At 35.4% G+C, this 24,840-nt stretch overlaps 1 protein-coding gene and 1 long non-coding RNA gene across 2 annotated transcripts in view; one reads left to right on the plus strand and one right to left on the minus strand.

The window, feature by feature from the left end:
- hip1rb (huntingtin interacting protein 1 related b) overlaps window positions 1-24,840 on the plus strand; it is a 49,801-nt gene continuing 24,961 nt past the window's right edge. Inside the window, exons 1-6 of the mRNA XM_039690609.2 lie at window positions 1-326; window positions 13,569-13,632; window positions 15,043-15,185; window positions 22,997-23,053; window positions 23,146-23,232; window positions 24,295-24,371. Coding sequence (XP_039546543.2) covers window positions 234-326; window positions 13,569-13,632; window positions 15,043-15,185; window positions 22,997-23,053; window positions 23,146-23,232; window positions 24,295-24,371 — 521 coding nt within the window. The 5' untranslated portion in view covers window positions 1-233. The remainder of the gene's footprint in view (window positions 327-13,568; window positions 13,633-15,042; window positions 15,186-22,996; window positions 23,054-23,145; window positions 23,233-24,294; window positions 24,372-24,840) is intronic.
- Window positions 16,626-17,989, minus strand: LOC120463959 (uncharacterized). The gene is made up of 5 exons (XR_005618586.2): window positions 17,949-17,989; window positions 17,795-17,846; window positions 17,642-17,685; window positions 17,454-17,514; window positions 16,626-17,352 (listed from the first exon to the last, which is right to left on the minus strand). It is a non-coding gene; the product is annotated as an uncharacterized LOC120463959 (long non-coding RNA).

The raw sequence follows: 24,840 nt of genomic DNA on the forward strand, positions 1-24,840 counted from the left end.
AGGCGCATTATTACTCCTCCCACAGACAGCAATGCTGTGATACGACTCAAACCGGCAAGCCACGAAGCCAGAACAGGTTTTTCCTCCATGTCCTACTTAGCGTCGCAACACGCAGGAAAATAACCCTCACACAGCCACACTGGATTGTCTAACGAACGACGGATACTTTGGAGCATACCAAGATACGACAGGGAACTGTTTGTTAAGCACAAACCCCGAGAGCACCATAAAGGATGAATTCAATACGACAGGTGCCTTCGCGGGTTAAAAGCAGAAGGACGGAAACGATTTTAGGAGCCGAGAGAGATCATTTCGAAAAACAGCAGGTATGGCAACCTATGTATAGTTGATATCTTGTAATGATGCTAATGGTTAGCGTTCTTATGTGGATACTGTGCTAGCAACGACTATTATACGACATAATATGGTGCACACGCTAACCAGCAGAATAGCCTACATTATTGTGGATGCACGATTACAAACACAGCTTGCGTAGGCACTTTCTCATCTACACTATTGCAGTTATAGCGTATTTCCAGAAATGTCGGCCGTTAATACATTCAAGTGTATTTATTTATTTAAAGTGTTAAACTCTAACTTGCCGAAACGAAACAATAGGTTTTCAACAACTGGCAGGACCAGTTTGTATTTGACACATAACGTCATCCGGGGACTCGTTGAACCTGATACAACGTTACCTACAAAATGATAAGAAGAACACCAATGTTCACCACGTGATATTAACATATGTTATTCTTTTGGCAAGGATTATTCATTCTAGACTGCTTCCAGGATTATCTGACTGGACTATGTGATTTGTGATGCTCATGATGTGCACTGTCAGAGTAAAAATAAATGGGATGACGTACACTGTATCAAAGTAAAACGATGTATAGATTGTTTTTACGGTTTCTTTAGATTTAGCAAACTACAGTCACATATTTCTCTATTATTTGCCACAAAAAAAGCTACTATACAATACAAATCACATCAATTGAATTGGGATAATACATGGGCAGGCATGCATTTATGGGCTGAGCTTGATTTAAAAAGTTTAAATGGACAGATTGATGTTTACAAAAATTATAATAAATCTGAAAGCATGTTAATGGATATTCCTAATTTTGGAACCTTTCAAGGGAATTAAACAGGAATCAAATAAGATCAATCTGAATAAAGAAAAAAAAACTGTAGTATTCACCGATTATTATTTATTTTTTGGCTTTTTGACCAGGAGAATATATCTTGTGTTCAGGCCATTAAATATTAAACTCTTGATGTCACAGAAGTATTTCTATGTCTGGTATTTGTCCCTTAACCCCAAGTATATGTGGTTAGGTTTATTGTAAGTGTCTTCGCAAGTTGATTATATGTCAATACCAACCTATAGTCAATATCTTTTCAGTTGTCAGTTTCCCTGGTCACAGCATTTTGAACAGTTCTGCTAAATAATGCGACAAATAAGTTGAATAATAAATTTCTGTCATGGAAGTAATTGTTTATGCTTCCAAGCAAATTATTGAATTATAAATAAGTAAATAAATATTAAGGTTTACTGTGGTATATCCATACATTTTGATATTTTAATTCAATGATACTTTATAACAGCAATTATACTTTCCACATTACCTATTAAGTTGCTGTTAGAGGGGGACAGAATTTGTGTGATAAAGCATCATACATTTGATTAATTATATATAAAAGGGTTACACTTTATTTTAAGGTGTAATTGTTTTACAGCAATTAGCTTATACGAAAGCATGTGATGTTAAAAAGCTGCATTTTCCCCCCTTAGTTATGCAGGCCCGAGAACCTGGTTTGGCAGGTTGTTCTTCCCTTTTGCTTTGTATTCGACACATAGTGTTGTTGCTGGTTGAAAATGGTGAGGACCAGTCAGTACTAAATTGACTTGAGATATCAGGTAATGGTTTGCATACTATAAGTAGCTTGTCAACTTAATCTCATTAAAGTACTTTTAGGTTAAGGTTAGGTGTTGGGTAAATGGAATTAGTTGACATATAAAGTTACTTATAGTTAGTAGGATGTATTTTGGGTCAGCAGATATTAGGTAGACAGTTTACTAAACTAAAGTGTACATCGAAATAAAGTATTACCCAGTTAATTAGTAGTTTTATGGTAATTTCTTGCAAAAAAAAAAAAAAAGAAAATTAAACCATGAAATATTTTCAGAAATGTTATGTGCTTCAAGAAAGGTACAGTATGTAATTTAATTTAAAGGGATAGTCCACCCACAATTATAATAACAAGTGTAACATGTTCTGTAGCACAAAAAATAAATGTAATGCAGAATTTTAATGACTGACAGCCTCAGTCACCATCCGCTTTCAGTGCAACGTGTCTGTCTCTAAGGCCCAGTTGTTCAAAAGCAATGTAATGAGATTTTGGTTTTCGGACTGGCTCAAATCTTGAAAAAAGTTCAAAAGTCTTCTGAAATCGGATTAGTTCACGTAATCTGGATCAAACCCTCTGTATGTGTTCAAAACTTTTTAGTAAGAACACCTTTGATCCTAAAAATCTGTATTATCCTGATCCCAGCAGAAGGATTCAGGATTAATATAAGACAGAAAATGCAAAACTTGGTCAAAAATGGCAATGTTTCTATTCATGTAGTAAATGCACACATTTATGTTTTACTCTTCATTTGTTTAAACATAGCTTTAGGCTATCGATCAAGCATTGCAGTATAAAGTTGAAAACAATTGAGATTGTGTCCCCATAAAATGATCCAGCTTTCCCTTATTGCATGTATATATTTATTTACTTGGTGTGGGTCAACCCATATGTAGTTCCAAACCTGTATGAACACAAAAGATGTTTGAAAAAATGTTGGTAACCAAACAGTTGATGGTAGACTTTGACTTCCATAGTATTTATTTCCCCCAATGGCTTCTATCGACTCAACTGTCTGTCTTCAGAAATATCTTCTTTTGTGTTCTAAAGAAGAAAGAAACTCATTTTTGTAACAACCTGAGGGTAAGTAAATGATGACAGAATTTTCATTTTTGGGTGAACTTTAATTGTGCTGCTTTCAGTCTCTTCAATTAAATGATTAGTTCACTTTAAAAAAAAAAAAAAAAAAACCTTTTGCTGATAATTTACTCACCCTCATGTCATCCAAGATGTCCATGTCTTTCTTTCTTCAGTCGAAAAGAAATGAAGGTTTTTGATGAAAACATTCCAGGATTTGGAATGTTTATTGGGACTTCACAAATCTTTTTTCGAGTCATTTCGTTCATTTTGTTGGTTGAATGAACCAAATGACTCAAAAAAGATTTGTTCGTTGTCTTGAACGAGTTCGAACAGGAGAATCACGAATGTGCATCACAGAACAGAGCAAGGCGAGCATTTGTGCTTATAAAACTTAATTTTTTTATTTATTTTTGAAATGACCGATCGTTTCGCTAAATAAGACCCTTATTCATCGTCTGGTGTCGTTTAAAGCACTTTGAAGCTGCACTGAAACTGTCTTTTGGACCTTGAATCGTTTGGTTCCCATTGAAGTCCATTTATATGGAGAAAATCCTGGAATGTTTTCATCAAAAACCTTAATTTCTTTTCGACTGAAGAAAGAAAGACATGGACATCTTGGATGACATGGCGTGAGTAAATTATTAGCATACATTTTTTTAAAGTGAACTACTCCTTTAAAAAAAGTGACCTAGCTAGTAGCCAACATTATGATATGTAGTCTTATTTAGAGATCTGGAAATAGGGATTTGGTAAAGTTTGTATCTAGATCAGGGTGATCGGGTCCAGAATTTCTTTTGGCACAAAAGTAATAAGAATTATCTGGATGGCAAAATATGACATTTCCCTATTTAGATCCAGATTTAAGTTTTTAAAAAACTGGGCCTAAATGAAAGAAAGTCATCATGAAAGTGAGGGTGTTAACTGACCTTTCATTTTTAATGGGTCTGTTATCTCACACAAAACGTCAGAAACGATCTCTCACAAAAGCCCAACGTTCTTTTCGCACTGAGTGGTAAAATATGCCACATAGTCCTGTCTGTTTACTTTGCAGGCCTGTGTGTTTGGCGTCAGTCTGCTGTATGCTCTCGCGTGAGTTGGGTCGCCCTGCGCTGACAAATGTTGCCAAGCAACCGACTGCCTTTGTGTTATCTCTCTGTAAAGCGAGAACTCAGAGGTGGTGAGTATATGTCAGCCTACCGTAGGGATGTCCTTGCACGAGTGTAGGTTGTGTCAGGAGGGGCATCCAGCATACTGTAAAACATATGCCAAATGTGAATGATCCTCTGTGGTGACCTCTAGCGGGATCAGACGAAAGTGAGAGTGCGAGAGAGATGTCCTTGCTTCAGGAGTGTGTATGCAGAGGAAGTTACCTTGAAAGAATAGAGTGTATTGTACACTGCTGACGTGCTGAGCTTTTGTTGGTAACCAGACTGTTGACTGTAGCCATTCATTGACTTCCATAGTATTTTTTTTCCCCACTCTGAAAGTCAATGGATTGCGTCAACTGTGTGATTACCAACATTCTTTTAAATATCTTTTGTGTTCAGCCATAGAAAGAAACTCATACAGGTTTGGAACAACTTGAGGGTGAGAAAGTGATGACAGTTTTTGGATGAGCTATCCCTTTAATATTGCAGCAGTGCTACTGAAGATACTGAGGATATTCACACACAAGCCCTAAAACATAACAAACCGCAACTATGACAACACAAAATATGGTACAAACATATTACACGTTAGTAATACAACTTTTGTGTTTGCAAAACAACATAGATTGTACTCGGATAGGTGTGTCAGCATATTTTATAATGGCTTTCAATGTGGCCAATCAAACCAGAAATGAAAATGTATGAAAATCTGAAGTTGTCTGTCTGTCAGTATGTAATGTTTTACCAGTGTTCTTGTACCTCAGTTTCACACAGTCGTTCTTTCTTATTAAGTAGGTATAGGATGCCATCCTATTCACTGAGAGCAGGAAGGGCAAACTCAGTTCTGGCTCGGGTTTCCTTCAGTGTTGAGTGTTTAGCCGCCTCTATTTGGTGACACAAAAAGACAGTAGGGAAAATGAGAAGCATGTGAAACAAAGTCTTCCCGGGACAGTTCCTCTGCTAAAGGAGCACTTCACCCATTTCAACATTTAATCTTTATTGAAAGTGGATCATATATGTAGTCGAAATGTAAAATAATTTTTGACCGAGAAAAGACTGAAGGGCACATTTGTTTGCAAGACAACAACTCCCACAATGCAACACATTGCACAGCTCCGCAAGCCACGCCCACTAATCCGGAACCGCGCAAACAGAGAAATCACACTTCCGTCTGCATGGCTAACGTTAGCTGTCACCAGAGTTTGAAACTCATTTCACACAAATTTTCTAGTTAGTTGGCTGTGGCGAGCAGGACGAGGGCGAGGGATGTGAGAGGACGGCGTGAGTGATAATGAAAGCCACCTGTGAGGTGCGCGGCGGTCTCGCGTCTCTTACGGAGAAGCGACGACGGCAGATCGAGAGAGAAACAGGTTGTGTGTGGACGGCAGTCGTCAATGAGGGTCTGTTGGCTTATACTTTTGTTTAGTATTTGTTCAATTTACTGTTTAAATGTTCGCCTGTTCCCGCCTCCTCCTTCCCACAACAACGAACTCCGTTAACGTTACATTGGCAAACTCATTAGTGAATTACTCCTCGTTTGTGTTTCTTTCTATATGGTGAATTACTGCATGATACCTGGATGTTCAGTCATGCGAAACTAAGATTCACATCACTAGAACCAGACCGATATATCGGCAGGCCGATATTATCAGCCGATATTAGGCATTTTCCAAACTATCGGCATCGGAAGTTATAATGGCCGATAAATGAATATTTCAAAAATAAAATAAAAATGGATGAAACATGCTTGAACCATGTCATGAATGTTGGAGTTGTATAGTTTGTCCACCAGAGGGCACTCTACACCGTCCCTGTTGGCAACACTCGTTGAATTGTTCACGATACATCCATTGCTTGAATAACAATTAAAAGAACATCCCATCAGTTCTCTTAACTCTAACAAGCATGACAAAATTTGTGACTATCATGTCCAGTTTTGCTGCTGTTAAATAAGCCGAGAGTGAAGTGGAATTAGCTAGTAATAGTTACGTTGCGTTATAACAGTATAGTTGACTGACTGTCCTTTTAACTTTTGACAATGTGACTAAAGTATTTCTTTAATAGCGCGTGACAGTTATAGCAATGGGACGGATCATCTCTCTTTGGCCTGTTATATTTGAAAATGTATGTTTTACAATTATGACGTTATCCATTGCTTAATTATGGCTCATCATAGACTACCTAACCATAAAGCTAGCTAATGCCATTCTCATCAGTCTGTTCTGTTGTGACATTAAAAGAAAAAAGTTTCTTTTTAAAATGCATTATCATATTATTTTTGTTAACTCAAATAACTAATGTTAGGGAAATCTGTTAATGTTTTGTTTTGCGTTTCTGAAATAAAAAAAAAATATCGGCCGATATATCGGAATATCGGATTTTAAAGCCAAAAAAATATTTGTATCGGTATCGGCCTTCAAAATCCTTTATCGGTCGGGCTCTACACATCACAACACAAACATCCATGTGCTCGTCTGATTCAGAGATTTCGTTCAGGAGAAATTGGCATTGTTGAAATTCTTAGTAGCTGACGGACTCTATCTGTGTTTGTAGTTCACAGCGAGAGCACATGCACAGCAGTCCGCCTCAGCTTGAGCCAGTGCTCTTCACTATACTGCGACTTGTAAAGATAGCCACGAACATCGGATTCGAGCAGCAAAATTTCAAAATCCTCTTCTTCCATATCATGTTTAGTTTCTTCCATCATTATCATAACTTCATATCTCCACAGCGCTTGTTAGCTTAGCTCCCAAACAAGATGGCGGATATTGATTCATTATTTGCAAGTAAAGTCCCACCCACTGATCTGTAATAGGCCTGTAGGGTGAGTAGTTCCCACACCCTGATATAATAATGAGCTAATGTTTGTAGTCTCTACAATTTTCAATGAAATGTGACTTCCTGCTTATTATGACGCAAAATGACGATTTTTATGTCATAATAAGCATGAGGTTAAACACTTAAATCACTATTTCTTCCATCTCAGGGGAAAATAAGGGAATTAAATATCACCATTCAAAAATATGCTTAAAGGCATACTCCACTTTTTTTGGGAAATAGGCTCATTTTACAACTCCCCCAGAGTTAAACAGTTGGGTTTTACCGTTTTCGAATCCATTCAGCCAATTTTCTGATATTTAGAAGAATATCAGTAAGCAAACAGTTTCTAGTCACATTGACTTCCATAGTAGGAAAAAAATATATACTATGGAAGTCAATGAGACTTAATAAATATATATCAGATAATATATCAAATAAATATCAGAAACTCGGCTGAATGGCTTCAAAAACGGTAAAACTTGACTGTTTAACTCTGGGGGAGTTGTAGAATGAGCCTATTTCAAAAAAAAAAAAGTGGAGTATCCCTTTAATGCAAATGGGTGAAGTGTCCTTTAATAGTCAAGTTAAATTTTATGCTCTGGAATGTTTTTTTGTAAAACGTACATCCATTTTTTTTTTTTTCCATTTTAATGGTTTAATTAAATTAAAGAGGTCATCTATTATAACCTTTTACAAAGTCTTGATTTTGATTTTGTTGAATAGGTTTTCATACTTCACATATTTTTCATTATTGCAGCGCATTTATGCTAGACTGTAACACTTTTGTTTAGTTCCTGTCACTATGAACCCAAGTGCAGTGTGCTCTGATTGGTCACTGGACCAGTGGGTTTTGATTGGCCATCCGCTTCGCCACGCCCCTTACCATAACCACGAGTTTCAACACACTACTAATGTAGCTCAACCAGGACTTGCCCTTATTATTTTTCTTTGCATATGCCTTGGTTAGGAATTATTTAAATGAGGAATAATGACACGTTCATTCCCAGAAGAAAACTTCCAGGGCGCTTCAGCCTTCAGGGAGTTCAGGCGTTTCAGGGAGTGCACACACTGATATAGAGAATTACTCCCTTTGGAGTGACTTTGTGCTTTGTGACTTTGCAGAACTACAGTAAATAAATGTAAAAGAAGCACAATAGTTTCTCTTTAACTTATTAAAACATGTCAATTGAATTCATAAAGCTTAATTTAATCAATATTTTAAAATCCAATGAAATGAAAATATAACAATTCATTTTCAATGAAAATTGTATTATACAATAGTAAGATATTTCTATATTAATTTATTTAGATTAACCAGACTTTTGTGAAGATTCTGTTTCTGTGTGTGCAATAATTACTGACGCATATCTTGAATTTGGGATTTTCATAAGCTGTAAGCCATAATTTATGACATATCTTGATATATTTATCACAAACTTTGCATAATGAGTCTATATAATATATTAGTTTCATTACTGTAGTTGAATTACTGAACCTGTACGTAAATGCCTCATTAGTGTGGGTTTCTGCGGGCCGCTAAACGTCCACCTTATTGGAATGGTCGAATCTGGTCCGTGAGCTCTCAAGATTAAGTTACTGCATCTGCAACCTAGTTATTCACAAATTTGAATATCTATATGTGCAATAGGCATTAGCAGATGATTTTCACAGCATTCAGTTTATCATTAATGTGATAATTCTGCATACTACTTATGACGTTATACATAAAAACACAAACCAGCACATTCTCACCTTTGAAAGGTTATCCCATTTCAAATGGTGGTTTTTACAGCCATAGAGATGTATAGTAACGAAGTAGAACTACTTAAGTACTAAAATGCTGTATCTGTACTCTACTAGAGTATTGTTTTTTTCTCATACTTCTACTTTTACTTCAGTAGATATTTTCGATGAATTTAATACTTTTACTTCGATTTTTTTTTAATGTTCTGCTAGTTACTCGTTACAATTTACAAAAAAATTACGAATCATTCGTTGCAAGTTGGCTTTGATGCTGCCTAAATCACATGCCAGTTTTCTTGGGTAATGGTATTGATTGACACACACATTGACAACTAATGCAGGGGTTGTCCTGCAATGGCCGCCAAAGCGCCTTGTTTGATTGCTAGCTCAAACTTTTGACTGCTTTCTTTAATAATTACATGACACAATACTTGTACTTCTACTTTTAGTACTTAAGTAGTGAATTTTAAAATAAACTTGCAATACTTAAGTACAAAAAATGTTGAATACTTTAGTACTTCTACTTAAATGTGGTGCTTAAAGAGCACTTCAGCCTCTACTCAAGTCACTTTTTTGATAGAGCACTTGTACTTTTACTCAAGTCCAGGTTTCTAGTACTTTATCTAGTATCTCATAGTCTTCACAATGATGTGATATTTTCTATGAAAATTCATTGATTTGTTAGTATGAAGAACAGCATCGTGTTAACATGTTTCCAAGATGGCCGACGCATCAACGTGTGGTCGAATGTGGCATCTACGTATCTATGAAAAACCTGGCAGTTTAAACCAATGTGACAAGACTGAGCCAGCTCTTTACTTAAAGTCTGTGTGAACCGGAAGTTGAAACCGGCTTTACTTCAGCGTTTTGACGTATTTCTTAATGAAACTGACATCATTGGTAACAATCTTCCACTATCTTTCCAGTGAGTGCGCTTAAATGTCATTCTCTGCATCTGTTTGGTGTGCTGTAAAACAGTGTATTTGGTGATGTTCTGGGGAAATCACACAGATCTGATCCTCTGATCAGACCGCTCGCACCCGGAACTTTCTGGATATATCCATTATAAACACACTTCATGTCATCCCTCAATGATATTCTTTAAGTATGTAATATGCACAGTTTAACAAACCCATTAGTAGTATTTCTGCTCATTTCATAGTTTCTCATGCTTATAGATTATTGCAAAGACTCATGGTTTTGTCTTAAATAATGTATTATGTTTATTAGTTTAATATGTTAGGATACATAAAACAGGATAATCTAGATTTTTGGGATCAAAGGTGTTCCAATCGTACTAAATAGTTTTGAACAACACATACAGAGGATTTGATCCAGATTATGTGATCTAATCCGATTTCAGAAGACTTTTTTTTTTTCTTTTTAACAACCCATTTTCAAGATTTGAGCCAGTCAGAAAACCAAAATCTGATTGCATTTCTTTTGAACAACTGGGCCTTAGAGACAGACTGATAAAAGTTGCACTGAAAGTGGATGGTGACTGATGCTGTCAGTTTAACCATGGAGGGAAGGACCCCCCAAAATGGGGACTATCATGAAAGTTAGCCAATAGGAAGACCATCTGTCTAAGACTGTGTGCCAGCGTTTGGCACATAGCCAACCCAATTCCTGGGGCTGACATGCTTTGTTCTGCACAATCTGCTCTTTGTGTTGTCCATTGCCTTCATTTTGTTCTCCCAGTTTTGGGGCCGACCAACACAATCTCACTTGCACATTAATGAGCCACAGATCAACATTCAAAGAAATGCACACTCAATCCTGTGCAAAAACATCTTCCAAACTCAAGATTAAGTTGTCAACGTTTTATTTTGTTATATATATACCTTGGCTGTTTTATATATACATGGAAGAGAATTTATGAAATTATTTATTTATTTTTTGCATTATTTTTTCATTTTCAAGTATGTAATTAATTATTTAATTAATGTAATGAAGATTAATGTTATTTCTAGTAGTATAATTTGGAAGACTTATTAGATTATTAGTGAGCAAGTGATAAAGAGTGGTTGTTTTATTAGAAGTAAAGATATTTTCTGTGTGCAGCTTTAAATTGTACCTTTTGCCACACAAAGGTTTATCTAGTGTAAAATCCATAAATTGGATCATATTTAATTTAGGCGGTGGTTACATTGAGAAGACATCATTTTTCTGTGATGCCACAGCACGTCATGTGACGCCTGATCCCAGAACCAACCCTGAAACTATATTCTGGACAAATGTGGGCAAAATAGTTTTGATTTATTTTTAAAAAATACTTCCCTTGATCTGAGCGGTACAAGACTTGGCTACTTGTCCAATTTTTTTTGACTCAATTCTACAATGTTAAGTAGGTGAAAAGAAAAAACCTCCTTAATCTTGTATTTGGGTCATAAATGGGCACCCATAGAAATGAATGGGAAAAACTGTAATTTAGAGCATTTTAAAATGAGCCAAAATAAGACACCAGGTGACAGCAAGGTCACTTCATCTTTAGGTTTTAGCTCTAAGAACTTCTTGGAATGATATTTTAATGTAGTTAAAAAAAATATATAAAATAAAACATAAAAATAAGCATAATTTACATAGAAAATGTGGTACTTTTTGAAGTAAATAAATTCAAAAATACACCCAAAATGAATAAAAACACAATAAATGGATAGACAAAACTTTATTGAAGACAGTGATATAACATATATAATAAATAAAAATTAGGTTCACGTCTGACTGAGTCCTCTGTGCCCACATTTGTCCACAATTACAGGAATAAGGGCTATAAAGTGAATAAGGTTTGAGGGCTACGACGTATCGCTACAATGTGATGAGACGGTCAAAATGGCAGCAGTTTCAGCTGTAAAACGTAGTTATAATACTGATTATTTTTAACGTCTTAATAATGTAAAATAATCAGTTTAATGTAGCTATTTTAGAGTTAATGTTTTAAATAAGGTAAGTAAACTTTAGGCATTTGCATGACTGTTACTTGCATTGTGGTTGTTGTACACATTGTGGCGCTAATATTATGTTTAATTGAGTTTTTGAAAGGAAAGATAACACGGCTGCGAGGGATGAAGTACAGTGAGCCACAGACCAACATTCAAAGGGTTCAATGTTCAATAGATTGTACTGTTGACCGAACAACAGACCGATTGTTCAGCTGGCATAACCACTTTCCAAAAAAGTAGACAAACACGTCATAAAACAGTTTTGAAAATTATTGAAAATTACATGACCTGGGACGTTGTCGTGTGCCATTGTAAATCGATAAGTTTTTTCATGTTTTTAAAAGAAGTCTTTTTTTTTTTTTACCAAGGCTGCATTTATTTGATTAAAAATACAGTACAAAAACAGTAATATTGTGAAATATCATTATAATTTAAAACAACTTTTTTAGTTGAATTGAATATATTTAAACCTGTAATTTATTCTTATGATGCAGAGCTATATTTTCATCATCATCAGTCTTCAGTGTCACAGTGATTTGCTGCTCAATAAACATTTATTTTTATTATCAATGTTAAACGGTTGTGTACATTTTTGTTTTCAGGATTCTTTGATGAACTTAAATTTCAAAAGAACAGCATTCATTTGAAATAGAATCTTTTATAAATGTATTTACTGTCACTTTTGATCTATTTAATGAATCCTTGCTGACTTTTGAACTGTAGTGTATAATGTTACACAAGCTTTCTATTTCAGATAAATGCTGATCTTTTGAACTTTCTATTTGAACTTTCTCAAATAATCCTGAAAAAAATAAATAACACAACTATTTTCAACATTGATAATAATCAGAAATGTTTCTTGAGCCACAGATCAGCATATTAGATTGATTTCTGAAGGATCATTCAGCTTTGCATCACAAGAGTAAATGACATTTTGTTATATATTCAAACAGAAAACAGTTATTTTGAATTGTCATAGTATTCCACAATATTACTGTTTTTCTTGGCGAGCAGAAGAGACGTATTTTAAAAACTTTAACTTATTTTGTATTTATTTATAGATATGCATGCATGTATAGATTTAAGAATTATTTGCACGTAAATACCGTGTATATATCAATACATAATCTATATTATATATAAGTACACTGTAAAAAATATTTTCAAGATTTGTTATCACAACATATTTTCTTTTGTCAAATCAACTTTATAATAATTTATTTAGTTGAGATAACTTATTATTTTGAGTTTCTGATGATTAAATTAATCTCCAACTTTTTCCAGTTCAATCAACTTAGAATTTTAAGGCAGCCCAGGTTACTTACTTTTTTTAAGTTAAACCAACAATATTTTTTTACAGTTTAGTAATCACAACATTTTTTCTTTTGTCAAATCAACTTAAATAATTTATTTAGTTCAGATAACTTATTATTTTGAGTTTCTGATGATTAAATTAATCTCCTTCATTGTATTAACTCACTTTTTCCAGTTCAATCAACTTAAAATTTTAAGGCAACCAGGTTACTTACTTTTTTAAGTTAAACTATCAATATTTGTTTACAGTGTATTAATATTTTATATATGAAAAGCACATTTTCTTAAATATATACATGCATGTGTGTATTTATATATGCAAAATAATTATACACAGCAGCACACAAATTTATTATGTAAACACGCACTTTTATTTTGGATGCAATTAATCCTAATTAATCTTTGCACAGCATAATATATATATTATGGAGCCTTCACATGACAAGACACTACGCCTAATGTTTTTAGTTTACTGTTTTTATATTTTTATTTATTTGACAGGGAAACCTTGAAAAATTACTTTGAAAAGACATGAGGATAAATAAATAATCACATAATTTAAAGAAACTTGCAAAGTAATTTTTTTTGATTGTTTCTCTTTCCTTTACAGCTCAGCAGTATCAGTAAGGCCATCAATTCCACAGAGACGCCGCTGAAGGAGAAACATGCACGCAGTATCCTTAATTCAGACATCTATTTATTATTGTTTATTCAACTATTATCACATCAGGTAGGTCAACTGAACCCTTAACTAGAGGATGAGGAGTAAAACTGCAATCCGGTTTGAACTTCTGTTTGTTAATAAGTGTTTCAAACTTTGGTGTCTGATAATGCTGTTAATGCATGTCATCTCATTGAGTGTGTTGACACGTACGTTTTTAAACCGGTTATAATAAGCCGACATCATGCGTGGCCATATAAACACGTTAAATTTTTTTCCTTTATTGGTGTAAGATCATAAACGGCTTAAGAATAAAGTGATCGACAGATCTAGATGATTGACCATTACCTGGATTTCACCCAGCATGTAAACACCTTAACCTGTTCTGTCAGTTTATTAAAATGCGCACGTGGCAGGAAAACGTCCTTATATACACGGAAGGCTGCTCACTGCAGAGCAAATGGGTGGAGCTTACATCTAGCTCCTCCTCAATAGACATCCAGCGGGGAGGAGTGAATGTAATCTGGGCCTAATGGGTGGAGCTTGAATATCCAACACATCCTAACTCTACCCTCAACTCTATCTCTCCACTCCGTTAGATGTCCAGAGAGGAGGAGCTGGACTCATTTGACTCTGCAGTGAGCACAGCAGATGTAAGCACATCCAGTCATAGCGAATGTTTTGCGGTAGGGGAGGAGAAATATATGCATCACTGTATATGCAGACTCCGACTTTTTGTTGACCCAAGAATTACAGTGCCCAGACAAAAAAAAAAAAAGTCACTGGATTTAAATAGGCAAATGTTGAAATAGTCTGTGATTGGATCATAATTGCAGTTATGATTGTGTTTCTTGCATGCTACATGTTTGGCAACAGTTCTTCTAACTTTAATTGATGGAGTGTGAAGCTTTTCATTTCTTAAACAGTCATGTAGGAAACACCTCGTGGCCAAATTCCAGGATGACAATGTCAAGATTCATCAGGCTCAAATTTTAAAAGAATGTTTGTGAGGAGTGTGAAGAATCATTTTCACACATGAATTGTCACCTCAGACCTTTAAAGGGACACTATGCAGTTTTTTTTTTTTTTTCAGCTTAACTGAACAGCTTCACATTTTGAAATACTCTGCGCTTTTAATATTCTAACATCACCACTCACTCACATAATAAATAGAATACACTGAGTAAACGTGTACAGGACCAAGTAGCTATAATACATTTCATTTACAACACCGAAATGCAACTGTTTGCCATAGTTATTGTGTAGCAAACATTACCTCATAGCAATCAGTTTGAACATGGATGCCATACTTACACAGCAGACTTTCCCTTAGTTTGATGAATTGTGATATTACATTAAACAATTTATTAGTGTGATGTGAGAATCAAATGTTTTGAGATCTTTTCCTTAAAGGCATGAACAGGAATTATTTTGGGAACCCACAGAGAGAAGGGGGCCTACACCTTCTGGTCATATGCTGTTGGTCTGCCGTTGCCGACCAGTGCCATCCTTAGCTGGAAGTTCTTCCATGTATTACACAAAATCTTGCGTGATGGTCACCGAAATGTAAGCATGCTTTCATTTAAATTTTGTTGGAATTATCTGTTCAAATAAACTTTTATATGCATCATGCATGCAATCCCGAATTCAGTTCTCTTTCACAGTTTATTGCGCTTGCATGGTCAGATACACACACTATTGTCAAAATGCTCATTGTGTGGAGTATTTATGTAAACACAATCTGCTATGTTCTATGTGAACGTTAAAGTCAGATGTGTAACGGGATATTAGATCGGTGCATTCATTCTTAAAGGGACAGCAGCCTCATAAACTGCTGCCATCTGTTTTATTAATGTTAATCAAATAATCTCTCACTGCTTTTGGCTGAATCAATTTTTTATCTTTAATATGAATCAATTTATAGAGCGAAGACTATACAATGTTATATTTTTACATCCGATTATTCAGGTTCTCTACTTGCATGTTAAAGGGTACATATCATGCTAAATCCACTTTTTTTCACACTTAAGTGCTTTTTGTTGTATATTTGGAGTGTTTATAAGTACAGAAAATATTCAATTATTCTCTTCAGGTGCTTCGTTTATATCTTTATATTCTGTTTTGGTTATATTTTGCAACCTGTTCAGATTTTTCTATTCTCTATGACTTTCACTGCATGAAAAGTGGGGTTTTCGTCCCCGTAAACTGCCGGAAATCTCCCTAATTTTCGGCAGTTAACGACAATTTACAGACTGTGAACGTCGCGTTCGTCTGTGCCACATATTGACGGAAACGAACCATGACGTATGCATGGAGCGCTCGCGGAGGTGTGAATGGCCCTAATTAGCATATGAATAGCAGCACTGCGCGCGCCTTGCCAGAGAATGGCTTGAATTTCCTCACTCAGTATTGGTTGAAATTCACTACATTTAAACAAGAAAATCACTCGTGATTGGTTGGCAGATCTGTTACTATTGGTCAGCCGACATAAAATTATAATAATAATAATATATATATTCATATGATATGCTATTATGTTGTATATTCATGTCATTGTTATCCTATGGACTAAATTATTATTACCATCAAAGACATGAATTTATTGAGGAAAGGAACATTTGCCACATACTGTTTATTCAAAGAAATAGTTTTATTAGAACAAACACACAACTATGTACAAAGCATAGGAGAACATCTTCAAAGCACAGAAAACATGTCCTCCACCCTCTGGAAACATGGGACAACATACATACAGCACTACAGTTATACAAATAAATCAATAATATATTGCATCTTTATTCAAAAATAAATTGCCCTGAATGGCATCAGAATTGGGCACCAGATATATCAAACACAGAAGGCAGAATTATGAACGAATAATAAGGATGTAATTTAAAGGGATTGTTCACTTTGAAATTAATTTTTGATATGTTTTAGCTTACCTCAAGGGCATCCAAGATGCAGGGGTCTTTGTTTCCACAGCATTTTCAATTTTGATATTTTTAGGTCAAACCGTTGTTGTCTGTCAGTCATATAATGCAGGTCTATGGTCACCACCTCAAAGAGCATGCACAAAGAAGACCAAATTAAACATGATTTAATGACTCATAAATTAAGTACACATTGATGGACTAAGACACGAAATGAGCGTTTTGTGAGAGAAAACAAACAGTATTTATATTGTTATTGTATAAATGTGTATATATATACATATTTAGATATACACAAAAATGCAATATATCTTAATATGTTTAGATCTTCACAGTAAAACTTCTGAAATCTGTGTAAACAATGAGTGACGTACCAGTGCAAGATCGCTTCTGGCACTTTCCGCCGCATGCACAGATCATATATATATATATATATATATATATATACACACAAACACACACACTGTTCATTTTCTCACACAAACCGCTCGTCTCGCATCTTAAGCCATCAACGTGTACTTACAGTTATGATTCATTAAATCATGTTTAATTTGTACTTCTCTGTGCATGCTCTTTTAAGAGATCCCCATAGACTTCCATTATATGACTGATGCCCTTGATGTAAGCCAAAACATTTCAAAAAAATAATTTCAAGTAAACTATCCCTTTAAAACTCTTAATTCAAGTCCTGTAGGCTTGGCTCATCAGGGCGAAGTGAATCCAAGTCTTTGTGACGCGTGCTTGAGGTTCACCTTGATGTACATACACCTCAGTGGCTGTGGAACCGAATTTCATGACCCCTTCTGCAAAGTTGAAAAAGACAATGATTTAGATGTATGCAAAGGCAATCTGCCCCAATTCCCCACATTTGTAAGCAAAAATATGTTTCTTCTGCATCCACTACCTGGTTTCCTTCAGGCGATGGCGGATGTCGACCAGTAGTTTCAGGACCTTTTTCTGGAACACTGAAGTAAACAAACACATTTGGTGATGTTTGCAATGCTCTAATTAGAATAACAAAGTTTGCTAGCTCACAAGGGAGAAGGTGTCTATTAAAAGTGTCTTCTCCACTGCCAATAGATCAATACTTACCACCAGGTTTCAGTCACTGCATCTCCCAGTCTCAGTCACTGCATCTATACCACAAAAAAATGTGTTATAAAGTTATTATCAAATGATGAAACTGAACAGATTTATAATATATTTAATAACTTGGTCAAACATTTATAACTGAATATAACATGCCATGTTCCAGTTCTCTTTGGCGTTTTCACCACTGTCTCACGCTCAAAGTCATCTATAAACACAAACGTTAATACAAATTAGTTTAGTTTTACTTTTTATTTGACTTGGGCCTGTTCAAAAGAAAAGAGGATGAGATCACAACACGTAACGTTACCTCGTTTAGGTGTTTTTTCTCCTATCAGCGAAGGACACCTCAACTCCTTACAGCCCCTGAGAGACAAAACAAATCACAAACACCTGAAGATTTCACTCCATCACACAAAGTGATGCAATTTTACAAACAAGGATAGCCTACACTAGAGCATACAAGCACATTACGCGCTTTATGTTTTATGACCCTGGCACTTATTATTTTTTCATAATTTCTGACGATATTCACAGTAAACGCATTGGGAAAAGCCAATTGAACACTCAGAACAAGTTAGTTTGATTACTAGCAAAGAATGGTAGCTAGCTTGCAGCCAGATAACAAAGTGCAACCTAACGTACAGTTTAGTGTCCCAAATTGTTCTAATTGAAACGAAACTAAAAAAGAATTAAGAGCAGCAAGCTAACGCAAAACAAAAAACTGTTCCGTTAGGTTAACACCCTTGGACATTCGCGGCAGTAATCACAGCAGATTTGTGAAGTTTAAGACAATAACGCTAAACTACCAAACACTATAAGTACACATGGACATAGAATTCACTAAGTTGGACGAACTTACCTTCAATTTAGAGGAAAAGATGGGTTCACCAGCGATCATGACGGCGAAGCAGGCTGAATATCTGTGCCGTTATTTCTGCTTGAATGCCACATGCCTGGCACGTTGCCTCAGCCAATCAGAGTGGCTGACGTTACAGGTTGGATTATGATGATATGCTGCCTCAGCCAATCAGAGTTACGTTTACTGGTTTTTGACTCAGGTTGAAAGGCTGTCGTCGGCTGTCCTTGATTTTTCTGCTGCTGTTCATTTTAAATTAGGAATAAGGTGGATAAACCCAAATAGGCTACCATGAAATGTAAAAATACATATATGCATAAATAAATAACTTTATTAGGCTACTTAAAATAAATTAACCAGTAAAAAAAATTTGTAAAAAAACAGAAACAAAAAACATCTGTTTATAACTGTGAATTAACATCCAAAGATGTTATCATATATTTTGAAAACTACTTCTGTAAATGTTATGATGAATCATGTAATTGTATTAGGAGAATTTCATATTCATGAGAGTAAAATGAATTCTAAACCTTGTTTGAAGTTTTTTTTTTTGGGTCTGATTTTCAGTTTTCAGTATATTGAGTCTCTCAAATGTATCGATAAAAATGTAGTGATACAATTGTATTTGCTAAAGAATATTGAAGCTAATTGAAAAGTGAATTTATGTGTATGCTATTTTCTTTCTTTAAATAGTACAAATTACTGGTTTCTAACTTTCTCTTAAATCATAATATTATACACAATAGAGATAGTCCCTTTCCTGTTTTTATTTCATTTGTTCAATTCTGTCCTATTTTTATTTGTTTCTTATTTATTGTGAAATTATTATTTGTTGATTGTTATCTTTTTGGATGTCATGTTGCAATGTTAAAAAACAAAAAACAAAAAACAAAAAACACGGTAATTAGGTTATACTGAGCCTGATCTATTTCTACCAGAGATTGTCTTAGAATGAAGTTCCTTTCAGAACCTGGGGTTACCTGGGGTGAAACTCCCCTACCCTTATTTGCATGTGTATAGCTCACAGCATTTTCATTTACATGTCAAAGCCTCCTCTAGATTTAGGAGAAGGGGGGACAATGGGGGGACAACTGCCAAGCAAGGCCCACGTCAATTTTCGGCAATTCACGGCAGTTTTGAGTGTTACCTGTAAATTGCCGTGTGCAGTCGTAAACCTGAACTTCCACGACAATCTACAGTGCCGCTTACTGACGAAAATCCCACTTTTCATGCAGTGTTTGAACAATTACATCACAGTATTTGCAGCAGAACTGACAAATAAGGACATTGACTACCAGCCCAACACTTCCGATGGAGCAATCCGCCATTTTTAAAAAAAAAAAAATTTTAAGTTAGGGTCATTTTTAACTTAAGTTACGAGATGGCAAGTCAAAATGTTCGGTTGTTGGATGTAGTGACCCAAATGCTTCATTACACCGTCTCCCAGCATCAGAAACTCTTTGAAGTGCCTGGTTGAGCTTTATTTATCAAAGAAATGGGTAAAGTCATTTTGTCAAGTCAACTTCAACAAATTCCGCCATATAAGATGGGTTTGCCGATCGACTTTGTCTGAATGAGGGGTCAATTCCTTCTATCTTTGGAGACGACGAACAGAGCATTTCGATAAGCTGTAAATATCGTAAAAAAAAATAAAGTACTTTATTTTCTTAAAACACACGGTGGTCATGGTTTAGCAGTCTTTCTTTATTTTTGTTTTTTAAGGGGTCATGAACTGGCTTTTTAAATTTTATTATATTGTTGTCTGAGGTCGACTTATGACGTTCGCTTGGTTTTTTGCATTCAAAAACATCAAAATGAATAAGTAATTGGCTATTTTGTACCCTACTTTTGAGCGTAGCTGAAAAACGCTCGGTTTTTATGGGCGTCTCGCACTGAAGACTTGGAAGTAAACGCCCACTGCTGTGAGTGGATAACAGTTTTGCATATTATGATGAGTTTCAACTCACCCGTCGATGCACTTTGGGGAAATTGTTTGAACCGGAATGATTCGCCCATACATGTTCGACCCAGAGTCCGTGTGTTGCACAATTCCTGTCAGATCCAATATAGACGGCACAGCACCGTTCTTTACTCTTAATCGGTCTGCAAATCCAGTCTTGTTTATAAAACAATCCTCAGTGAAATGAAGCGAACAGACGGACAATGTTTTACCTCATCAGCTGGAACGTCATTAAAAATAAAGTTAATCCATGCAGTCCTATTGGAATCCAGAGGAAGCATATGCAGCGACTGTCTTCCACAACCAGGCGTTGCACAATATTCTGTATTGCTCGGTAGCTCGATCCGGTTTGTCATCACGAGGTAGGCCTATGTTATTTATCTATGCGTGTAATGCGCGAATCGGTGGGCGGGGCGAAGTAGGCGTTGATCTTCTTCTGCGGGGGTGGTGTTTATCCTCTTTGATGTCATAGTTCCCCACTTTGAAAAACGAGTCGTTTGCTGAGCCTGGTGTCAATAAAAGCTTTTATTGGACTAACAAGGACGTTTTCAGTTCTGAAACTTACAGGATATTCTTATAATATGATGACCTCTTAGATGTCAAAAGCTCAAGGAAAATTTGATTTCTCAGTTCATCACCCCTTTGAGTAACGTTACACGTCTGCAGTATTATTGTTCTTTAATTTCATCATGACAATGGTCATTTAGCTGCTGTGTTTTCTGATGCTTTTCTAAACACGTCTTATTATCATTACAGATTTTTAGTGGTAAGATTAGACCGTTGTCATTTATCTTGTTAGTGTGCTTGTTTTATCAAGAGAAATAATCGACTTTCATTTACAACACAAGACGGTAACATACCATTGCAATTCATCCATATGAAGACGTTGTTCCGCAGGTTCGTCGTCTTCTTTTGTCAACTCGCTCGCTCTGGCTCGAACATGTAAGGCTTGATGGACAAGTCTTCCGTTGTTGACATTTTGTTAAAGGGATACTCCACTTTTTTTGGAAATACGCTCATTTTACAACTCCCCCAGCATTAAACTGTTGAGTTTTATCTTTTTTGAATTCATTCAGCCAATCTCCGGTTCTGGCGGTACCACTTTTAGCATAGCTTAGCATACATCATTGAAGTGCACAAGACCATTAGCATTTCTCCCAAAAAAATTACCAAAGTGTTTCGATATTTTTCCTCTTTAAAATTTGACTCTTCTGTAGTTACATCGTGCACTTAGACAGACGGAAAATGTAAAGTTGTTATTTTCTAGGCTGATATGCAGGGAACTATACTCTCATTCCTGTGTAATAATCAGGAAACTTCACTGCCGTACCATGAGTGCAGCAGGCGCGATGACTACACAAACTTAGTCCCGGTCACGTTGGAAGCTGGGCACTATTTTCAGGCGCTGCGTCATAACATTACGCCTGCTGCACTCATGGTACGACAGTGAAGTTTCCTGATTATTACGCAGGAATGAGAGTATAGTTCCTAGTTATATCAGCCTAGAAAATCGCAACTTTACATTTTCCATCTGTCTTAGTGCACGATGTAACTACAGAAGAGTCAAGTTTTAAATAGGAAAAATATCGTAACACTTTGGTAATTTTTTTGGGAGAAATGCTAACGGTCTTGTGCACTTCAATGATGTATGCTAAGCTATGCTAAAAGTGGTACCGCCAGAACCGGAGATCGGCTGAATGGATTCAAAAAAGGTAAAACTCAACAGTTTAACTCTGGGGGAGTTGTAAAATGAGCGTATTTCCAAAAAAAGTGGAGTATCCCTTTAACATGTGAATAAAAATGTCGTGTGATGCTATATAATGCTATAAAAACTTCAAAAATGGCCGAATGGGGTGCGGACGGGGTATGACACATCTCCTTTTTATTTAAAGAGGCCGCTTCAAAACGAGTTGCTCACAGACGCACATCAGAAAAGGGGCCTGTGGAGCTATAATAATGAGGAATTTAGACCCAAGCATTGCAGTTATGCTTTATATAGTCCACAAATGTATGATTTATATGTAAAAAGGGATGATTTAAAAGCATGATATGTACCCTTTAAATTACTGTACCTGGAAAAACCTGTCAAATGAAGTTAAATTTGTTAAATTAAATGTGTTCAGGTATTTGTGTTATTGTTTGAAATTAGCTTCTTTGTTCCTATTTCTAATATACAAAATGAAATTGCCTGCGTTGCTTTATTACAGAAGATTGCCAGTCATGTGAGTAATGATTGCAGTCAGCTTAGTAATAATATGGGGTTGACTAAAATGGGAAGACAAACAAAATAAATGTCATGGTTCACATTTAGTGTGATTTACTTTAGTCAAATAGGAAAAGTAACACAAAACCGTAAAATTTGATTCAAAATCAAGAACCGATTCAATGAGGCACCAAAATATTCACAGCCCTATAGTTTTAGAAACATTTTCGTATTTCTTAAATATATTCATTTAAATTACCAGTATGTGTGCATTGTCTAATGTCTTTTGTTGTTGGATCAGACTGTATTGTTTATTGTTTTTTTCATTGTTACCAGAGCTTACAAGACTGCATGAGACACTACAGCAACATTGCCGAGACAGGGTTAATGTGGGTAAGTCAAGGTTCATCCACAAAATCCCTAATCTCAACATTCACAAAAAAAGGAAACTTTACTGGTTTACTGTCAATCATTTCCATCTTCAGAATAACACGCGGGACAGACATGGGTATGCACAGCTGGTTTCTCTACATTCCAAACTCCTCTGCACCAAGATTGAGTTCCACACAAAGGTACATTTTGATATATTCACATTGAGCCCATAACATATTGTCCACTTCAGACAGCCATTATTATTATTAGGTCAGTGGTTCTCTTTTGCATGAGACGATATTCAAAGGCCCTCCAACTAGATCTCATGAAAAAATGTAACTCTTTTTTTTTTTTTACGAGGTGGCGATTTTGCATGAATAAAAAAACACCCATAAGTAAATCATACAGACCTGTATGCATGACATTGTACCAATTCATACCAATTAACCACCAATTTGCCAAAACTTAAAATTGTAATGAATTGCGTTGAGAGTGTGTTGGGCCTCTTGTTGCAAAGCTTTGGCATATTGACACCAAACGTTTCACTGTCACCTCACACTGATCACAACACATTAATCTGGTAACATAAGTCAAGCATATTAGTGATAGAATTTATGATTTTCAGCTATTTTGATCTAAAAATGTCATTAATTACTCTTTGTTTCAGTTAGTCTGATGCTCCCAGTCATGCTTACATAACTCATTATGCCTTTTTTATTCGTGGCCCTATTAGTTGCCGCTTGCAGCTATATTTTCATTTACAATTATTTATATATCTACATTTAAATAATTTAAAACTTATTGGGGCTCCCTTAGAGGTTTGACTCCCCTGGTTGAGAATTACTGATTTAAATAATTAAGTATACCTCAGTTTAGTTTACTCAGTAGAATTACACTTAACATGTGAAATGTTCTTAAATATGGTGTTATCTTTTACATTTTTCCATATGATGAAAATATCATTTAAACTTGCTCTAGACTGAAGTGATGACATCTCCTGCAAATATAAAAGGATATAAAAATATAAAATATAAATATAAAAGTATTCTTTGCATTAAATGCCAACGGTTTATTTATTTATTTATTTTTCTCGTTAACATGCCAGGGATTGGTGTCTTGTTATGAGCCTAATGCTCATGTGAATAACTTTTGTGAATGTTTTTATTTTAACTTATTTCACCAAGTTGCACTATGGATTCCAGCGTGAACAAAGGGATAGTCCTACTTAGTTGAAATGAAGTTTCTCTGTGCTCTCTTTGCAGCATTCTGAAATCCCAGCCAGTCTCGAGATCTCGGATGAACTCCTGGAGCGGACAGCGGGAACAGACATCAATAATGTGTATGTGAAATTGATTTATTTACATCAATAATGTGTATGTGGAATTACAATTACTCTGTATTTATTTCTTTTGTATGATATCGCGGCAACAATAGCTTTGGACCCATACATTAGGTCTCCAATTATTATTGGCTCTCAATTATTAAAAATGGTTCTTATTATAAATGTTGAAAACAATTTTTGCTGCTTAATATTTTTGTGGAAATTGTGATACAGTTTTTTCAGGATTCTTTGATGAATGGAACCATTTATTTGAAATCTTTTGTTAAATAAAAATTTCCATTACTGTCATTTTAGATCAATGTAATGCCTCCTTGGTAAATAAAAGTATTTTTTTTCTTACTTACCCCAAAATGTAGAATGGTGGTGTATCATGGTTTCCACAAAAAAACATCAAGCAGTGCAACCTTGATAATAATAGGAAAGATTTCTGTAGGATCATGTGACATTGAAGACTGGAGTAATGAAA

This window comes from Pimephales promelas, chromosome 4, assembly GCF_988280905.1.
Source record: "Pimephales promelas chromosome 4, fPimPro1.hap1.1, whole genome shotgun sequence".
Lineage (NCBI taxonomy): Eukaryota > Metazoa > Chordata > Actinopteri > Cypriniformes > Leuciscidae > Pimephales > Pimephales promelas.